The following is a 14,637-nucleotide window of genomic DNA, read 5'->3' as shown; positions in this document are numbered from 1 at the left end:
TGCCCTACACGGGGCAATGAGCTTTGAAAGGATCTAGGGCCTCTTCTCCCATTGATGCCCGACAAGGCCATGCTCTGCTACATATGCAGCTGGAGCCTTAGATCCATCCCTGTGTACTCTTGGTTTACTCCCTGGGAGCTCTGGGGTGTCTGGTTGTTGATATCAAGTTGCAAACCCCTTCAGCTCCTTCATTCTTTTCTCTAACTCCTCCAATGGGGACCCCGTGCTCAGTCCAATGGTTTGCTGCAAGCATTTACCTCTGTATTTGTCATGTTCTGACAGAGCATCTCAGGACACAGCTGTATCAGGCTCCTGTCATCATGTAGTTCTTGGCATCCAAATTAGTGTCTCTGTTTGGTTGCTGTACATGGGCCTGATCCCCAGGGAGCACAGGCTCTAGATGGCTTTTCCTTCAGTCTCTGCTCCTCATATTGTATCCATATCTCCTCCTGTGAGTATTTTGTTTGCCCTTCTAAGAAGGACTGAAGCATCTGCACTTTGGTCTTCTTATTCATGTGGTCTGTGAATTAATTATATCATGGGTATTCCAAGCTTTTGGGCTAATATCCACTTACCAGTGAGTATATACCACGTGTGTTCTTTTGTTACCTCACTCAGGATGATATTTTCTAGTTCCAACCATTTGCCTAGGAATGTCATGAAGTCATTGTTTTTAATACCTTCATTGTGTAGATGTACCACATTTTCTGTATCCATTCCTCTGTTGAAGGGCATCTGGGTACTTTTAAGCTCCTATCTATTTTAAATAAGGCTGCTATGAACATAGTGGAGCACATGTCTTTTTTATATGTTGGGGCATCTTTTGGGTATATGCCCAAGAGAGGTATAGCTGGGTCCTCAGGTAGTTCAATGTCCAATTTTCTGAGGAACCTCCAGACTGATTTCCAGAGTAGTTGTACCAGTTTGCAATCCCACCAAAAATGGAGGAGTGTTCCTCTTTCTCCATATCCTCTCCAGCATCTGCTGTTACCTGAGTTTTTGATCTTAGCCATTCTGACTGGTATGAGGTAGAATCTCAGGGTTCTTTTGATTTGCATTTCTCTGATGTCTAAGGATGTTGAACATTTCTTTAAGTGCTTCTCGTCCATTCGATATTCCTCAGTTGAGAATTCTTTCTTTAGCTCTGTACCAATTTTTGATAGGATTATTTGGTTGTCTGGAATCTAACTTCTTGGATTCTTTGTATATATTAGATATTAGCCTTCTGTTAGATGTAGGATTGGTTGGTTCTTTTCCCGATTTGTTGGCTGCCGTTTTCTCCTATTGACAGTACTTATTGCCTTACAGAAACTTTACAATTTTATAAGGACCAATTGTCGATTCTTTTTTTTTTTTTTGAAATTTTATTTTTTTATTAGATATAGTTCTTTATTTACATTTCAAATGTTATTCCCTTTCCCAGTTTCCTGTACATAAGCCCCTATCCCCTCCCCCACCCCCATATAGGTGTTCACCCCCCCATCCACCTCTCTTACTGACCCCCCTGCCCCCAGCATTCCACTGCACTGGGGGTCCAACTTTGGCAGGACCAAGGGCTTCCCCCTCCACTGGTGCCCTAACAAGGCTATTCTCTGCTACATATGTAGTTGGAGCCCTGGGTCAGTCCATGTATAGTCTTTGGGTAGTGGTTTAGTCCCTAGAAGCTCTGGTTGGTTGGAATTGTTGTTCTTATGGGGTTGCAAGCTCCTTCAGCTCTTTTAATCCTTCCTCTAATTCCCAGAGAGGGGGTCCAGTTCTCAGTTCAGTGGTTTGCTGCTAGCATTCACCTCTGTATTTGACATACTCTGGATGTGTCCCTCAGGAGAGATCTATATCCAGTCCCTTTCAACATGCACTTTTTAGCTTCATCAATCTTATCTAGTTTTGGTGGCTGTATATATATGGGCCACATGTGGGGCAGGTTCTGAATGGCCATTCCTTCAGTCTCTGCTCTAAACTTTGCTTCCATATCCCCTCCTATGGATATTTTTTCCCCTTTTAAGAAGGAGTGGGAGCATCTGCATTTTGGTCATCCTTCCTCTTTAGCTTCCTGTGGTGTGTGGATTGCATCTTGGGTAATTCAAGCTTTTTGGCTAATATCCACTTATCAATGAGTGCATACCATGTGTGTTTTTCTGTGATTGGGTTACCTCACTTAGGATGACATTTTCTAGTTCATTCCATTTGCCTATGAATTTCATGAAGTCATTGTTTTTGATAGTTGAGTAGTACTCCATTGTGTAGATGTAGCACATTTTTTTTATCCATTCCTCTGTTGAAGGGCATCTGAGTTCTTTCCAGCTTCTGGCTATTATAAATAAGGCTTGCAGTGAACATAGTGGAGCATGTGTCTTTGTTGTATGTTGGAGCATCTTTTGGGTATATGCCCAGGAATGGTATACCTGGGTCCTGAGGCAGTGGAATGTCCAATTTTCTGGGGAGCCTCCAGACTGATTTCCAGAGTGGTTGTACCAGTTTGCAATCCCACCAACAATGGAGGACTGTTCCTCTTTCTCCACATCCTCGCCAGCATCTGCTGTCACTTGAGTTTTTTTATCTTACCCAGTCTGACTGATATGAAGTGGGATCTCAGGGTTGTTTTGATTTGCATTTCCCTGATGTCTAAGGGTGTTGAACATTTCTTTAGGTGTTTTTTGGCCATTCGATAATCCTCAGCTGACAATGTTTTGTTTAGTCCTGTACTCCATTTTAAGAGGGTTATTTGGCTCTCTGGAGTCTAACTTCTTGAGTTCTTTGTATATTTTGGATATAAGCTCTCTATCAGATGTAGGATTGGTAAAGATCTTTTCCCAATCTATTGGTTGCCGTTTTGTCCTAATGACAGCATCCTTTGCCTTACAGAAGCTTTGCAGTTTCATGAGGTCCCATTTGTCGATTCTTGATCTTAGAGCATAAGCCATTGGTGTTTGTTCAGGAAATTTTCCCCAGTGCCCATGTGTTTTTCTATTAGTTTGAGTGTATCTGGTTTGTTGTGGAGGTCCTTGATCCACTTGGATTTGAGCTTTGTATAGGGTGATGAGAATGGATTGATTTGCATTCTTCTACATGCTGCCCTCCAGTTGAACCACCACCATTTGTTGAAAGTACTATCTTTCTCCCATTGGATGGTTTTAGCTCCTTTTTCAAAGATCAAGTGACCATAGGTGTGTGGGTTCGTTCCTGCGTCTTCATTTCTGTTCCACTGATCTATCTGCCTGTTTCTGTACCGATAACATACAGTTTTTATCACTATTGCTCTGTAATACTGCTTGAGGTCAGGGATGGTGATTACCCCAGAAATTCTTTTATTGTTGAGTATAGTTTTCAGTATCCTGGGTTTTTTGTTATTCCAGATGAATTTGAAAATTGTTCTGTCTAACTCTCTGAAGAATTGGATTGGTATTTTGATGGGGATTGCATTGAATCTGTAGACCGCTTTTGGTAAAATGGCCATTTTTACTAAATTAATCCTGCCAATCCGTGAGCATGGGAGATCTTTCCATCTTCTGATATCTTCTTCAGTTTCTTTCTTCAGAGACTTGAAGTTCTCCTCATACAAATTTTTCACTTGCTTGATTAAAGTCACATCAAGATATTTTATATTACTTGGGACTATTGTGAAGGGTGTCATTTCCTTAATTTCTTTCTCAGCCTGTTTATCCTTTCAGTAGGCGAAGGCTACTGATTTGTTTGAGTTAATTTTATACCCAGATAGTTTGCTGAAGTTGTTTATCACGTTAAGTAGTTCTCTGGTGGAACTTTTGGGGTCACTTAAGTATACCATATCATCTGTGATAGTTATATTTTGACTTCCTGAATTCCAATTTGTATCCCTTTGACCTCCTTTCATTGTCTGATTGCTCTAGCTAGGACTTTGAGAACTATATTGAATAAATAGGGAGAGAGTGGGCAGCCTTGTCTAGTCCCTGATTTTAGTGGGATTGCTTCAAGTTTCTCTCTATTTAGTTAGATGTTAGCTACTGGTTTGCTGTATATTGCTTTTACTATGTTTAGATATGGGCCTTGAGTTTCTGATCTTTCCAGGACTTTTATCATGAAGGGGTGTTGAAATTTGTGAAATGCTTTCTCAGCATCTAATGAAATGATCATGTGGTTCTTATCTTTGAGTTTGTTTATATAGTGGATTACGTTGATGGATTTCCATATATTGAACCATCCCTGCATCCCTGGGATGAAGCCTACTTAATCGTGATAGATGGTCATTTTGATGTGTTCTTGGATTCTGTTTGCAAGAATTTTATTGAGTATTTTTGTGTTGATAGTCATAAGGGAAATTGGTCTGAAGTTCTCTTTCATTTTTGGGTCTTTGTCTGGTTTAGGTATAAGAGTAATTGTGACTTCATAGAGGGCATTTGGTACTACTCCGTCTGTTTCTATTTTATAGAATAGTTTGGACAGTATTGGTATGAAGTCTTCTATGAAGCTCTGATAGAATTCTGCACTAAACCCATCTGGTCCTGCGCTCTTTTTGGTTGGGAGACCTTTAATGACTGCTTCTATTTCTTTAGGAGTTATGGGGTTGTTTAGATGGTTTATTTGTTCCTGATTTAACTTTGGTACCTGGTATTTGTCTAGAAAATTGTCCATTTCCTCCAGACTTTCAAGTTTTGTTGAATATAGGCTTTTGTAGTAGGATCTGATGATTTTTTAAATTTCCTCAGATTCTGTTGTTATGTCTCCCTTTTCATTTCTGATTTTGTTAATTTGGATACTCTCTGTGCCCTCTGGTTACTCTGGCTAAGGGTTTATCTATCTTGTTGATTTTCTCAAAGAACCAGCTCCTTTGTTGATTCTTTGTATAGTGCTTTTCGTTTCTACTTGGTTGATTTCAGCCCTGAGTTTGATTATTTCCTGCCTTCTACTCCTCTTGGGTGTATTTCTTTTTGTTCTAGAGGTTTTAGGTGTGCTGTCAAGCTGTTGATGTATGCTCTCTCCTGTTTCTTTTTGGAGGCACTCAGAGCTATGTGTTTTCCTCTTAGCACTGCTTTCATTGTGTCCCATAAGTTTGAGTGTGAGACATCTTCGCTTTTATTCTAAGAAGTCTGTAATTTCTTTATTTCTTTCTTGACCAAGTTGTCATTGAGTAGAGCATTATTCAACTTCCATGTATATGTGTGCTTTCTGTCATTATTGTTGTTATTGAAGACCAGTCTTAGTCCGTGGTGATCTGATAGGACACATGGGATTATTTCTACCTTCCTGTATCTGTTGAGGCCTGTTTTGTGATCGATTATATGGTCAATTTTGGAGAAGGTACCATGAGGTGGTGAGAAGAAGGAATAACCTTTTGTTTTAGGATGTAATGTTCTATAAATATCTGTTAAATCCATTTGATTAATAACTTCTGTTAGTTTCTCTATGTTTCTGTTTAATTTCTGTTTCCATGATCTGTTCATTGATGAGAGTCAGGTGTTGAAATCTCCCACTATTATTGTGTGTGGTGCGATGTGTGATTTGTGCTTTAATAAGGTTCCTTTTATGAATGTAGGTGCCCTTGCACTTGGAGCATAGATATTTAGAATTGAGAGTTCATCTTGGTGGATTTTTCCTTTGATAAATATGAAGTGTCCTTCCTTATCTTTTTTGATGGTTTTTGGTTGAAAGTCAATTTTATTTGGTATTAGAATGGCAACTCCAGCCTGTTTCTTGGGACCGTTTGCTTGGAACATTTGTTTCCAGCCTTTTGCTCTGAGGTAGTGTTTGTCTTTCTCACGGAGGTGTGTTTCCTCTATGCAGCAAAATACTGCGTCCTATTTACATATCCAGTCTCTAAGTCTATGTCTTTTTATTGGGGAATTGAGTCCATTGATGTTGAGAGATATTAAGGAATAGTGATTGTCACTTCCTGTTATTTTCATTGTTAGACGTGGAATTATGTTTGTGTGTCTCTTTTTCAGTTTCATTGCAAGGAAATTATATTCTTGCTTTCTGTACGGCATAGTTTCTCTCCTTGTGTTGGAGTTTTCCATCTATTATCCTTTGTAAGGCTGGATTTGTATAAAGATATCACATACATTTGGTTTTGTCCTGGAATATCTTGTTTTCTCCATCTATGTTAATTGAAAGTTTTGCTGGATACAGTAACTTGGGCTGGCATTTGTGTTATCTTACGGTCTGTATGACATCTGTCCAGGATCTTCTGGCTTTCATAGTCTCTGGTGAGAAGTCTAGTGTAATTCTTATAGGTCTGCCTTTATATGTCACTTTACCTTTTTCCCTTACTGCTTTTAATATTCTTTCTTTGTTCTGTGCATTTGGTGTTTTAACTTTTATATGACGGGGGGACTTTCTCTTCTTGTCCAATCTATTTGGAGTTCTGTAGGCTTCTTGTATGTTTATGGGCATCTCTTTCTTTAGCTTAGCAAAATTTTCTTCTATAATCTTGTTGAGGTTATTTACTGGCCCTTTAATTTGGGAGTCTTCGCTTTCTTCTATAGCTATTATCTTTAGGTTTGGTCTTCTCATTGTGTCCTTGATTTGTGGATGTTTTGGGTTAGGAGCTTTTTGTATTTTGCCTCTTCCTTAACTGTTGTGTCACTGTTTTCTAGGTTATCTTTTGCCCCTGAGATTCTCTCTTCTGTCTCTTGTATTCTGTTGGTGAGGCTTACATCTGTTATTCCTGATCTCTTTCCTAGGTTTTCTATCTTTAGGTTGTCTCCCTTTGTGCATTCTTTATTATTTCTATTTCCATTTTTAGATCCTGGAAGGCCTTGTTCAATTCCTTCTCCTGTTTAGCTGTGTTTTCCTGTAACTTTGTGTGGGATTTTTGTTTTTCCTTCTTAAGTTTACCTGTGTTCTCCTCTATTTCTTTAAGGGAGTTATTTATGTACTTCTTAAAGTCCTCTATCATCATCATCAGATGTGATTTAAGTCCAAATCTTGCTTTTCTGGTGTAAAGAGTATCCAGTACTTGCTGCGCTGGGAGAACCGGGTTCTGATGTTGCTAGATTTCCTTCATTTCTGTTGCTTATGGTCTCATGCTTGCCTTTTGCCATCTGGCTATCTCTAGTTCCACCTGCCCTTGCTGTCTGACTGGAGCCTGTCCCTGTTGTGATCCTGCTTGTGCCAGTACTGTTCAGAGTCCTCCTGTCTCTGTGATCCTGTGGTCCTGAGATCCTGGGTTTGTCAGACCTCCTGGAAATCGAGCTTTCTTAGGGTGTTGCCGGAGTGACTGGGGAGCCAGAGCACTGAGTTTGCATGGACACTGCTACAAGATGGAAGGAGCTCTTGCCTCTGGCTGAACAGGGGTTTTTGTTTCCCTGGTTCTTGTTTGGGTCCCAGTTATGCTGGGTGTTGGGAAAGATGTTGTGGCCTTGACTGTGATCTTGAGTGTGTCAGAGCTCCCGTGCTCCTGGTTGTGTCCAATGTCGTGGGAGTTGAGCTTCCCCTGTGATCCTGTGATCCTGTGATCCTGTGATCCTGTGATCCTGGGAGTTTTAGAGCACCTGGGAGTTGGGCTCCCTCTGGTAGTTGTAAGAGTGGATGCAGAGCCAGCATTCCAGGTCTGTTCCAAGTCCAGATCTTGCTGTACCCCTGGCTGGGTAGGGGTTCCTGTGTCCCTGGATCCTGGGGGACCCAGTTACTCCTGGTGTTGGGGCAGATGTTGTAGTCTCCCTTGTGATCCTGGGCGCTTCAGAGCACCTGGGAGTCTGACTTTCTCTGGTTCTGTATCAGTTATTCTTATCCTGCTACATTCTTTATATCTCTATGAGTTTTGCTTTAAAAAGCCCAATAAAATGAAAAATTTGAGGATTTCACTTCTAAGTTTGTATGTCCCCAGATTTTCCTATACCTCCTTTGAGTTCCTCCTTTGAGTCTGGAAGTCACATTCTCCGTCCCCAAGGCCTCTGTGCTTAGCTCCTTCTCAGTGTAAGATCATGTCATGTGATGGAGACTCTCAGTGGGCCAGACCCTTTCTTTTGTAAAGCAGTTTCCACATCAGAAGAATGCAAACAATATAAATATACAAAACCAACCACTCTCCCTTTTAGAGCTTTGTTCACAACCAATACTCTTCTCCTTCATCGCAGGTACCAGAGATTTGAAAAGGCCTTTCTTCTAGCGGTTGACATTGGAGCTCGTGACCTGTTCATGGTAAGTCATTCCCAGGGATGATTTTGTTCCTTCAGTTCTAAGGCTGAGTAAGTTGTCAGCTTTTGTGACCATTGAGAAGGATTAGTGTCCCTTGCAGCCTTAGACACATGGAGGCAGGACATTGTCCCACCCTGGCCTGCAGCCCTGCCTTCAGGAAGCTGCTCAGTAACTGTCTGGGATCTTCTGACTTGTTGACACTTTCCTTGCCAGGGCCAAAGGATCTTTTATGTTTTCAAAGCATTTATGATTCTTGAACTTTTCTCTCCATGAACCTTGATGTGCAAGATTGATACCTTTCTGTCTGTTAAGTTTAAACATCTTTCTAATCTATGCTCTGAGCAAGCCTGCAGCTACAGAAGCCAGGAAATGGGGAAGTGTGTCCGAGATATGACCACATTGTTGGACTGTAGGGTTTCAGCGAGAAGTACAGGATTCTGAGTAGTCTGCGGCTGCTTTGGCATAGTTGGAGAGCACAGTGAGCCTGCAGGAGTGAGGGAGGGAGTCCACCTTGGGCTTGCTCTGCTGTTTGCCCAGTGGTGGGTGAGATGACCCAGCTTCTACAGACCCTGTCTGCGCTCACTGTGCTTCCTGGCTGATTGGTTTTGAGACTGAAATGTAATTGCAATGTGTCTCTCTTCCCCTTTCTCCCCAACCCTCCCATCTGCTCCTCTCCGCTCTTATCTGAGGAGAACTTTCACCCCAGTGAGATCTGGTGAACAAAGCAGCAATTCCATTGTCAACAAGGAAACAGTAACACAAAGGTTTTTACTGGTTGTGTGCACCGTGAAGATAGTAACACGGAACGTTGCTCTTCTGTGTATAGAGTTCATCACATTTGGTTATTAGTGTTTCCATTAGTTGGCATTAAAATTCTAAACTACAGATTATAAGATTTAAATCGAATATTCTCAAATCATTTGTACAAACATCAATCATGAAAAACTAGTAGTTGTTTCAAGAGGATGAGCGTTCTATTCTGCATCTTCACTTTGTTCTCCACTGAGGCTGGCATGTTAGCATAGTGAGAAGGCTTTACTGGTCTCATCAGAGTGCGTCCTGCAGACACCACAGTGCCAGAGCTTTCATTGTGATCTTCTGACCTTTCTTTCTCCCTCTTGTTATTCCAGTAGAGGCATCTGGTCCTCTACTCTCCTTCCCCTCCTATCCCCCCACCATTCCCCCCTCCTCTCCCTCCATCAGGATCTAAGTATGTAGTCCTGATGGACCAGAAGTTTCCACGCTGGAGACCCACCCGAGTGCTGGGACTAAAGGCATCAGTTCATATTTCTTAATTTATGCCTATGGTTCATCCACCCTTTTTTTTGTTTTTTGGTCATGTAAGAAGTGTGATTAGAATTGTTATGTTTTTTGCTAGGCAAAATTTCCTTCTAAGAATATTATATTCTGTAATTGACTGCTTTATTAATTTGTAAATGTGCTTATTAAAGCACCTTCTAAAGTATTTTCATATTTGTTTCAGCATTTTAATCTGTTTCACCCAGTACCAATTTAGAGAAAGTTTTTGTGTTTGTTCAAATCTCCTTAATCCACAAAGATTTTCTGCTGATGGGTTAAAATAAGAGAAGAGGCTGGCGAGACTTTCCGATTTGGAAAAGTGCAGGCATTATTCAGAGTGCCGAACCTTCGCTCCTCCTTAAGACATTGCCTTTAGCCAAGGTCTATTTTAAGAGATCTCAAAATAAAGAGTGTTGAGGCCTCAGAGCTCTGTTTAAGTTTATGAAAGTACTATGTACATTTGAGACTCGACATTGAAATTATCTAAAAGAATTTATCATGTTTTCTTATAGTTTGATTCGTACTGTTTAAATTTCATCTGGCCGGAGGTTCATAGACTATATTCTGAGAAATATTACCTCTTTTGAAAAATGAAAGTTTATAAAGTAAGCAGGATTATCCCTACTTGCAAAGGATTTATTATCTTAAAGCCATCTCTTCCTTAAAGATTAAAAATAATACCAAAGAGACCACAAAAAGAAGAAGTATCATGTCTGGGGAGGGATGTAGCTCAGTTGGTGAAGTGTTTGTCGAGCATGCACAAGGCCCCGAGTCCATGTCTACCACTCAGACTAGGCGTGGTGGCACACTCCTGTCATGCTAGCACCCGGGAGCTGGAGGCAGGAGGACCGGAAGTCAAACTCATCCTTGGTTTGCATAACCAATTTGGAGGCCAATCTGTGTTACATGAGACTGTCTCAAAAAATCAAAAGCAGTAACAAAAAGGGATCAAGTTACACACAAACACCCAGCGCTTTTTCTGTGCAGTCTGATGGCGGTAAGCAGAGGTGTGCAGCTGGCAGGACGGTGGTGATGGAAAACATGACTGAGACTGCAGAGGTCTCAAGTGTAAGCTGGGCTCAGCAGGTTTTCACAGCCTTGTAAGCCTTTTCTGGAGAGCACTAGGTAGTGAGTATTTCCCTTTGCAAGCCTCACACTGCTGCCGTAGAGTGAAGCAGCCACAGTGAGTGTGACAGTGTTCCTATAAAGGTTCATTTACAGCAATTGTAATGTAATTACGTTTTCAAGTGTTGCATTAAAAACCCTGTGATTTCTCCCACACTGCTCTACACTAGAAGAAAAGCATCTTTTCTTTAGTGGCATTTGGCTGCCTGCCACTGTTTGTCCACTCACTTAGAGGGGATCCGAGGCTGCAGTGTGCAGAACTTTCAGGGTCAAGGGTTAAAGTGCAGAGGTGGGTCATCAGGTCCGTCTTCTCAGACCGGTGCTGTCATACTACTTTTATAAATAGTGTTCAGGCCTGGGTTCAATTCCAAACCCAGCTATTGGCAGTGTGGGTTTATGTAGTTTACTTAGCCCTGTTTGCCTCCACTTTATTGTCTGAAGCATGGCAACAGTGCGTGCGCTGCCTAAGTGAATAGGTGAACATATCGGAAGTGTCTGCCATACTGGACTAACTGGGAAACTTGAGTTTCTTGTCTGTTTTTCTTATTACTCACTTCTTAAGTCTTTGTATAGTGTTTAATTATAAGAGGTATGTGTGTGCATGTGTGTGTCTGTGGGTGTCTGTCTGTGAGTGTGTGTGTCTGTATGTGTGTATGCATGTGTGTCTGTATGTGTGTGCACGTGTGTGTGCGTGTGTGTGTCTGTGGGTGTGTGTCTGTGTGTGCATGAATGTGTGTGTGTGAATGTGTGTGTGTCTGTGTGTGCATGAATGTGTGTGTGTGTGTCTGTGTGTGTCTGTGTGTCTGTGTGTGTAAGATTAGTAATGCTAGGCTTCAGACAACCATTGACATTTATGTTTGTAAATTTTTTCTACTTGATAGCTTAGAATCACTCAAGACAGCTTTCTTTCATAATCTGTATGAAAGCAGATTTGTTGTACTTGAATTAATCTGCAATAATGGTAGCATTTGAACTACTGCAGAAAGTTTCAGTAAGTCATGTTGATGGTCCAGCATTCTTCATAACAAAGAGTTAATATGCTGTTATAAGTAAATAACCAGTGAATTTTAAAATACCAGAGTTAGAGACCAGCATAAATCACAACAAGGCATTTTGAAAACACAAATTATAAATGACCCATAAACACAGAAAATGTTCAAGGTCATTAGAAGTGAAACCAGGGACTCGCTAATTTCTTCATGGAGTAAGCACCAGTAAGCTTTTTTTTTGAATTTTCATCAAAGTTTTTTGACTATCCATGGACAAATATTTTTATGGGCTTTGTTTTGTCTTCTATTGTTCGATCATACAGCTTTCTCTGAATAGTATATTTATATTTATAGTTAGTTTTGGGATTGGGTTGTGTTAGGTATTTGGGATTGCACATGAATTTTAGGATGCATTTTTCTGTTTTGCACAGATAGATTATTGAAGTTCGGATAGAATCGAATCAATCACTTTAGGTATAACTGACATCTTTCTGTAGTTACGTTTCCCTTTTAGTTGATTCCCAAATGGGAATCTTACATCATGTACTCCAATACTCACCTCCCAGTCCTCCCATGTCTGTCCCTCTTCCCTGTGATCTCCATGCCCCCTGGGCCCCAAGAAAAAGACAGGAAAAAGAAAAAAGTCCATTTTGTTGTCCAGATACTCACTGATCCATAGTCAAACTCCTAGCGGCCAGAAGCAGGGGAAGGTGGGCCTTCTCTCTTGCCCATGCCACCCCTGCTCCACGGTGCATGGGCCAACAAAGAGTGGGGCCAGCCCTCCTGTGCCCAAGCCACGGCTGGAGCCACTGTTCTGTCAGCTGCGAGGCTCACGGCCAGCTCTCCTGCTTCTCCCTACATCTACCCCTTTCATGCCCTTTCCTCGGCTTCTCAAGTCTCCATGGTTTCGGTCTACTTTCTTATCATATGTACACGATGTTACATATCTGTGTGAAATCTAGGAACTGCAATGATAGAAAATGTAATTTGTCTTTCTGAAATCGGCATAATTCAATTGATGCAATTATCTTACTAATATCCATTTCCTGCAAACAACATGACCTCCTCCTGCGTGGGCTTGCTGCTTGATGACGCTTTCTGCTGTACTTTTGGGTTGGTTTTCTGTTTGTTTTCACTGGTTGAGTCTTTCATTTCCATTTCTTCCCAGTATCTGTTTTTCTTTACTGATTTTTTCCTTGATGTTTTAATTTTTTCTGCAAGTTACTGGCTATTTCATCTTGTTAGTAATCTTCTTGTCTAGATTCTCAATTAATTTCATAACTTTCTTCTTTAGGCTTCGAGTTAGTTCCCTGCCTGTTCACTTGAGTACTTGGTGGCCATTGATCCGTTTTGCTGCACAGGACTCTGGCATCTCTGTCTGGCAGGTCACTGTCTAACCACCGCTGTGCTCCATTATTGACAATTGTCACCTTAGGAGGGATCGCAGTGGAAATCGTCTCAAGGTTTTCTGGTGGTTGTTGCTGTTGTTGGGTTTTGCATATCTGATGGAATATATGTCTCTTCCAACTTGTAGTTCACCCCATACACATATACACATACGTATACTCCTTTTCTCACACACAGAATAGAATAGTCTTTGCTTGGATTTATCGTCACAGGGAAGCCAACAGCAGTAACACTGCAACAAGTATTCTAGTTTCACAGCAACCTCCAGACTCTAAACAAATGGTGAACAGAATGGGTGGGTTTCTTATTAAATTGGGAGCTATCTGCAGAAGAAGAGGCAGAGGAGTGGGGAGAAGAGGGGGATAGAGGACACCAGGAGAGCAAGGCCCCTAAATCACCTGAGGGAAGCTCCTGGGAGCTCACAGGGTCTACTTGGGCCTCTGCATCTATACTAGTTTTCAACTTAGTGCTTTTATGGGACCCCTGAAGGTGTGAATGAGTGAGTCTTTGATGCTTGGGTCTGTTCCTGGAGCTCTTTTATCTTTCTATTAGTTTGGCTTCTCCAACTTCGATATGATGGGTTTTGTTTTATCTTATTATATTTTATTTTGTTAAATTTTGTTATTCTATCTCAGTTATTGTTATTATCTCTTAGCTATCTTTGTTATTATTCTGTCTGTTTCTAATGGATCTGATTAGGAGCAGAGGTGGGGAGAAACTGTATTCAGATTATATTGTGTGGGGAAAGAATCCATGTTTAATAAAAGATGGACAGGGATGGGAGCTGTAATATAAAAATACAAATTTCAAAAATTTAAAAAGTTGGAATTAAGAAATCAAGAATTACAAAAATTATAGAAAAAATTTACCAATTAGGCTCAGGAGAAAATTGCACTGATTTAGAAAAGGTTAATTCAGTTAAAGGCAGATGAATAGAAACCAACAAATCTCAAAAATAGCGAAGCAAACAATGAAATGAACAATGTAAGTGACTTGCAGAACTGGAGTCATGCGTTTAGTAGGAGCTTCATGAAGCGTGGCCTGCAGATTCAAAGACCCCAGTGAACTCAGAAACAAGGACGCAGTTTCCAGACATGTCCTAGCAACACAGCATCCCAAATAGGAAAGCTGCTGCCCAGAAATTAAAAGTAATTGCAAGAAATGCCAGTAACTAATATGAATTGCAGTTGCCCATAACTAGAAATCCACACCAAGAGATAATGGGGCATCCTTTAATATGCTGAAATCCATTAAGGCTCTAAACACAAAACATGTCCAGTGAAGTGGAGATAACTTTAAATAAACCAGACACAACAGGTGCAGCAAAAGTAAGTAAAGGTGTGGGTGAAATGTCTAAACCAGAACGTGATAACACGGAGCTCTGGAAATGGGAAGCATGTGCATTAATAGTCCCTTCTCTTCATTATACGATTCTTCAAAGCAACCTCGACACACAATTGAAATTTAAATGTTTGAGGTGCGTAACTTCATCCTAATTTAAATATCAGAAAACATATGCAGGTGTTAGTATAACAACACGGTAGCCAATACATATGTATAGTTTTATGTGTTGATTTGTATGTGGCTAGATTTTAAGGATCCACATTCTTTCTTTAAAAAAAGATATTTAGAGTGAAAGTGTCATTAACATTGTGTTAATGTATGTTAGAGTGAAATGAGTGATGCTGACATGGCAGGTGGAGTC

At 40.8% G+C, this 14,637-nt stretch overlaps 1 protein-coding gene across 1 annotated transcript in view; it reads left to right on the top strand.

The window, feature by feature from the left end:
- The window catches only part of Wdpcp (WD repeat containing planar cell polarity effector), a 225,911-nt gene that overhangs the window by 107,176 nt on the left and 104,098 nt on the right, over window positions 1-14,637 (top strand). Inside the window, exon 13 of the mRNA XM_032916336.1 lies at window positions 8,052-8,115. Coding sequence (XP_032772227.1) covers window positions 8,052-8,115 — 64 coding nt within the window. The remainder of the gene's footprint in view (window positions 1-8,051; window positions 8,116-14,637) is intronic.

Source organism: Rattus rattus, chromosome 11 (assembly GCF_011064425.1).
Source record: "Rattus rattus isolate New Zealand chromosome 11, Rrattus_CSIRO_v1, whole genome shotgun sequence".
Lineage (NCBI taxonomy): Eukaryota > Metazoa > Chordata > Mammalia > Rodentia > Muridae > Rattus > Rattus rattus.
The sequence above is the reverse complement of the archived record's forward strand: the minus strand, read 5'-3'. Positions and strand labels throughout refer to the sequence as shown.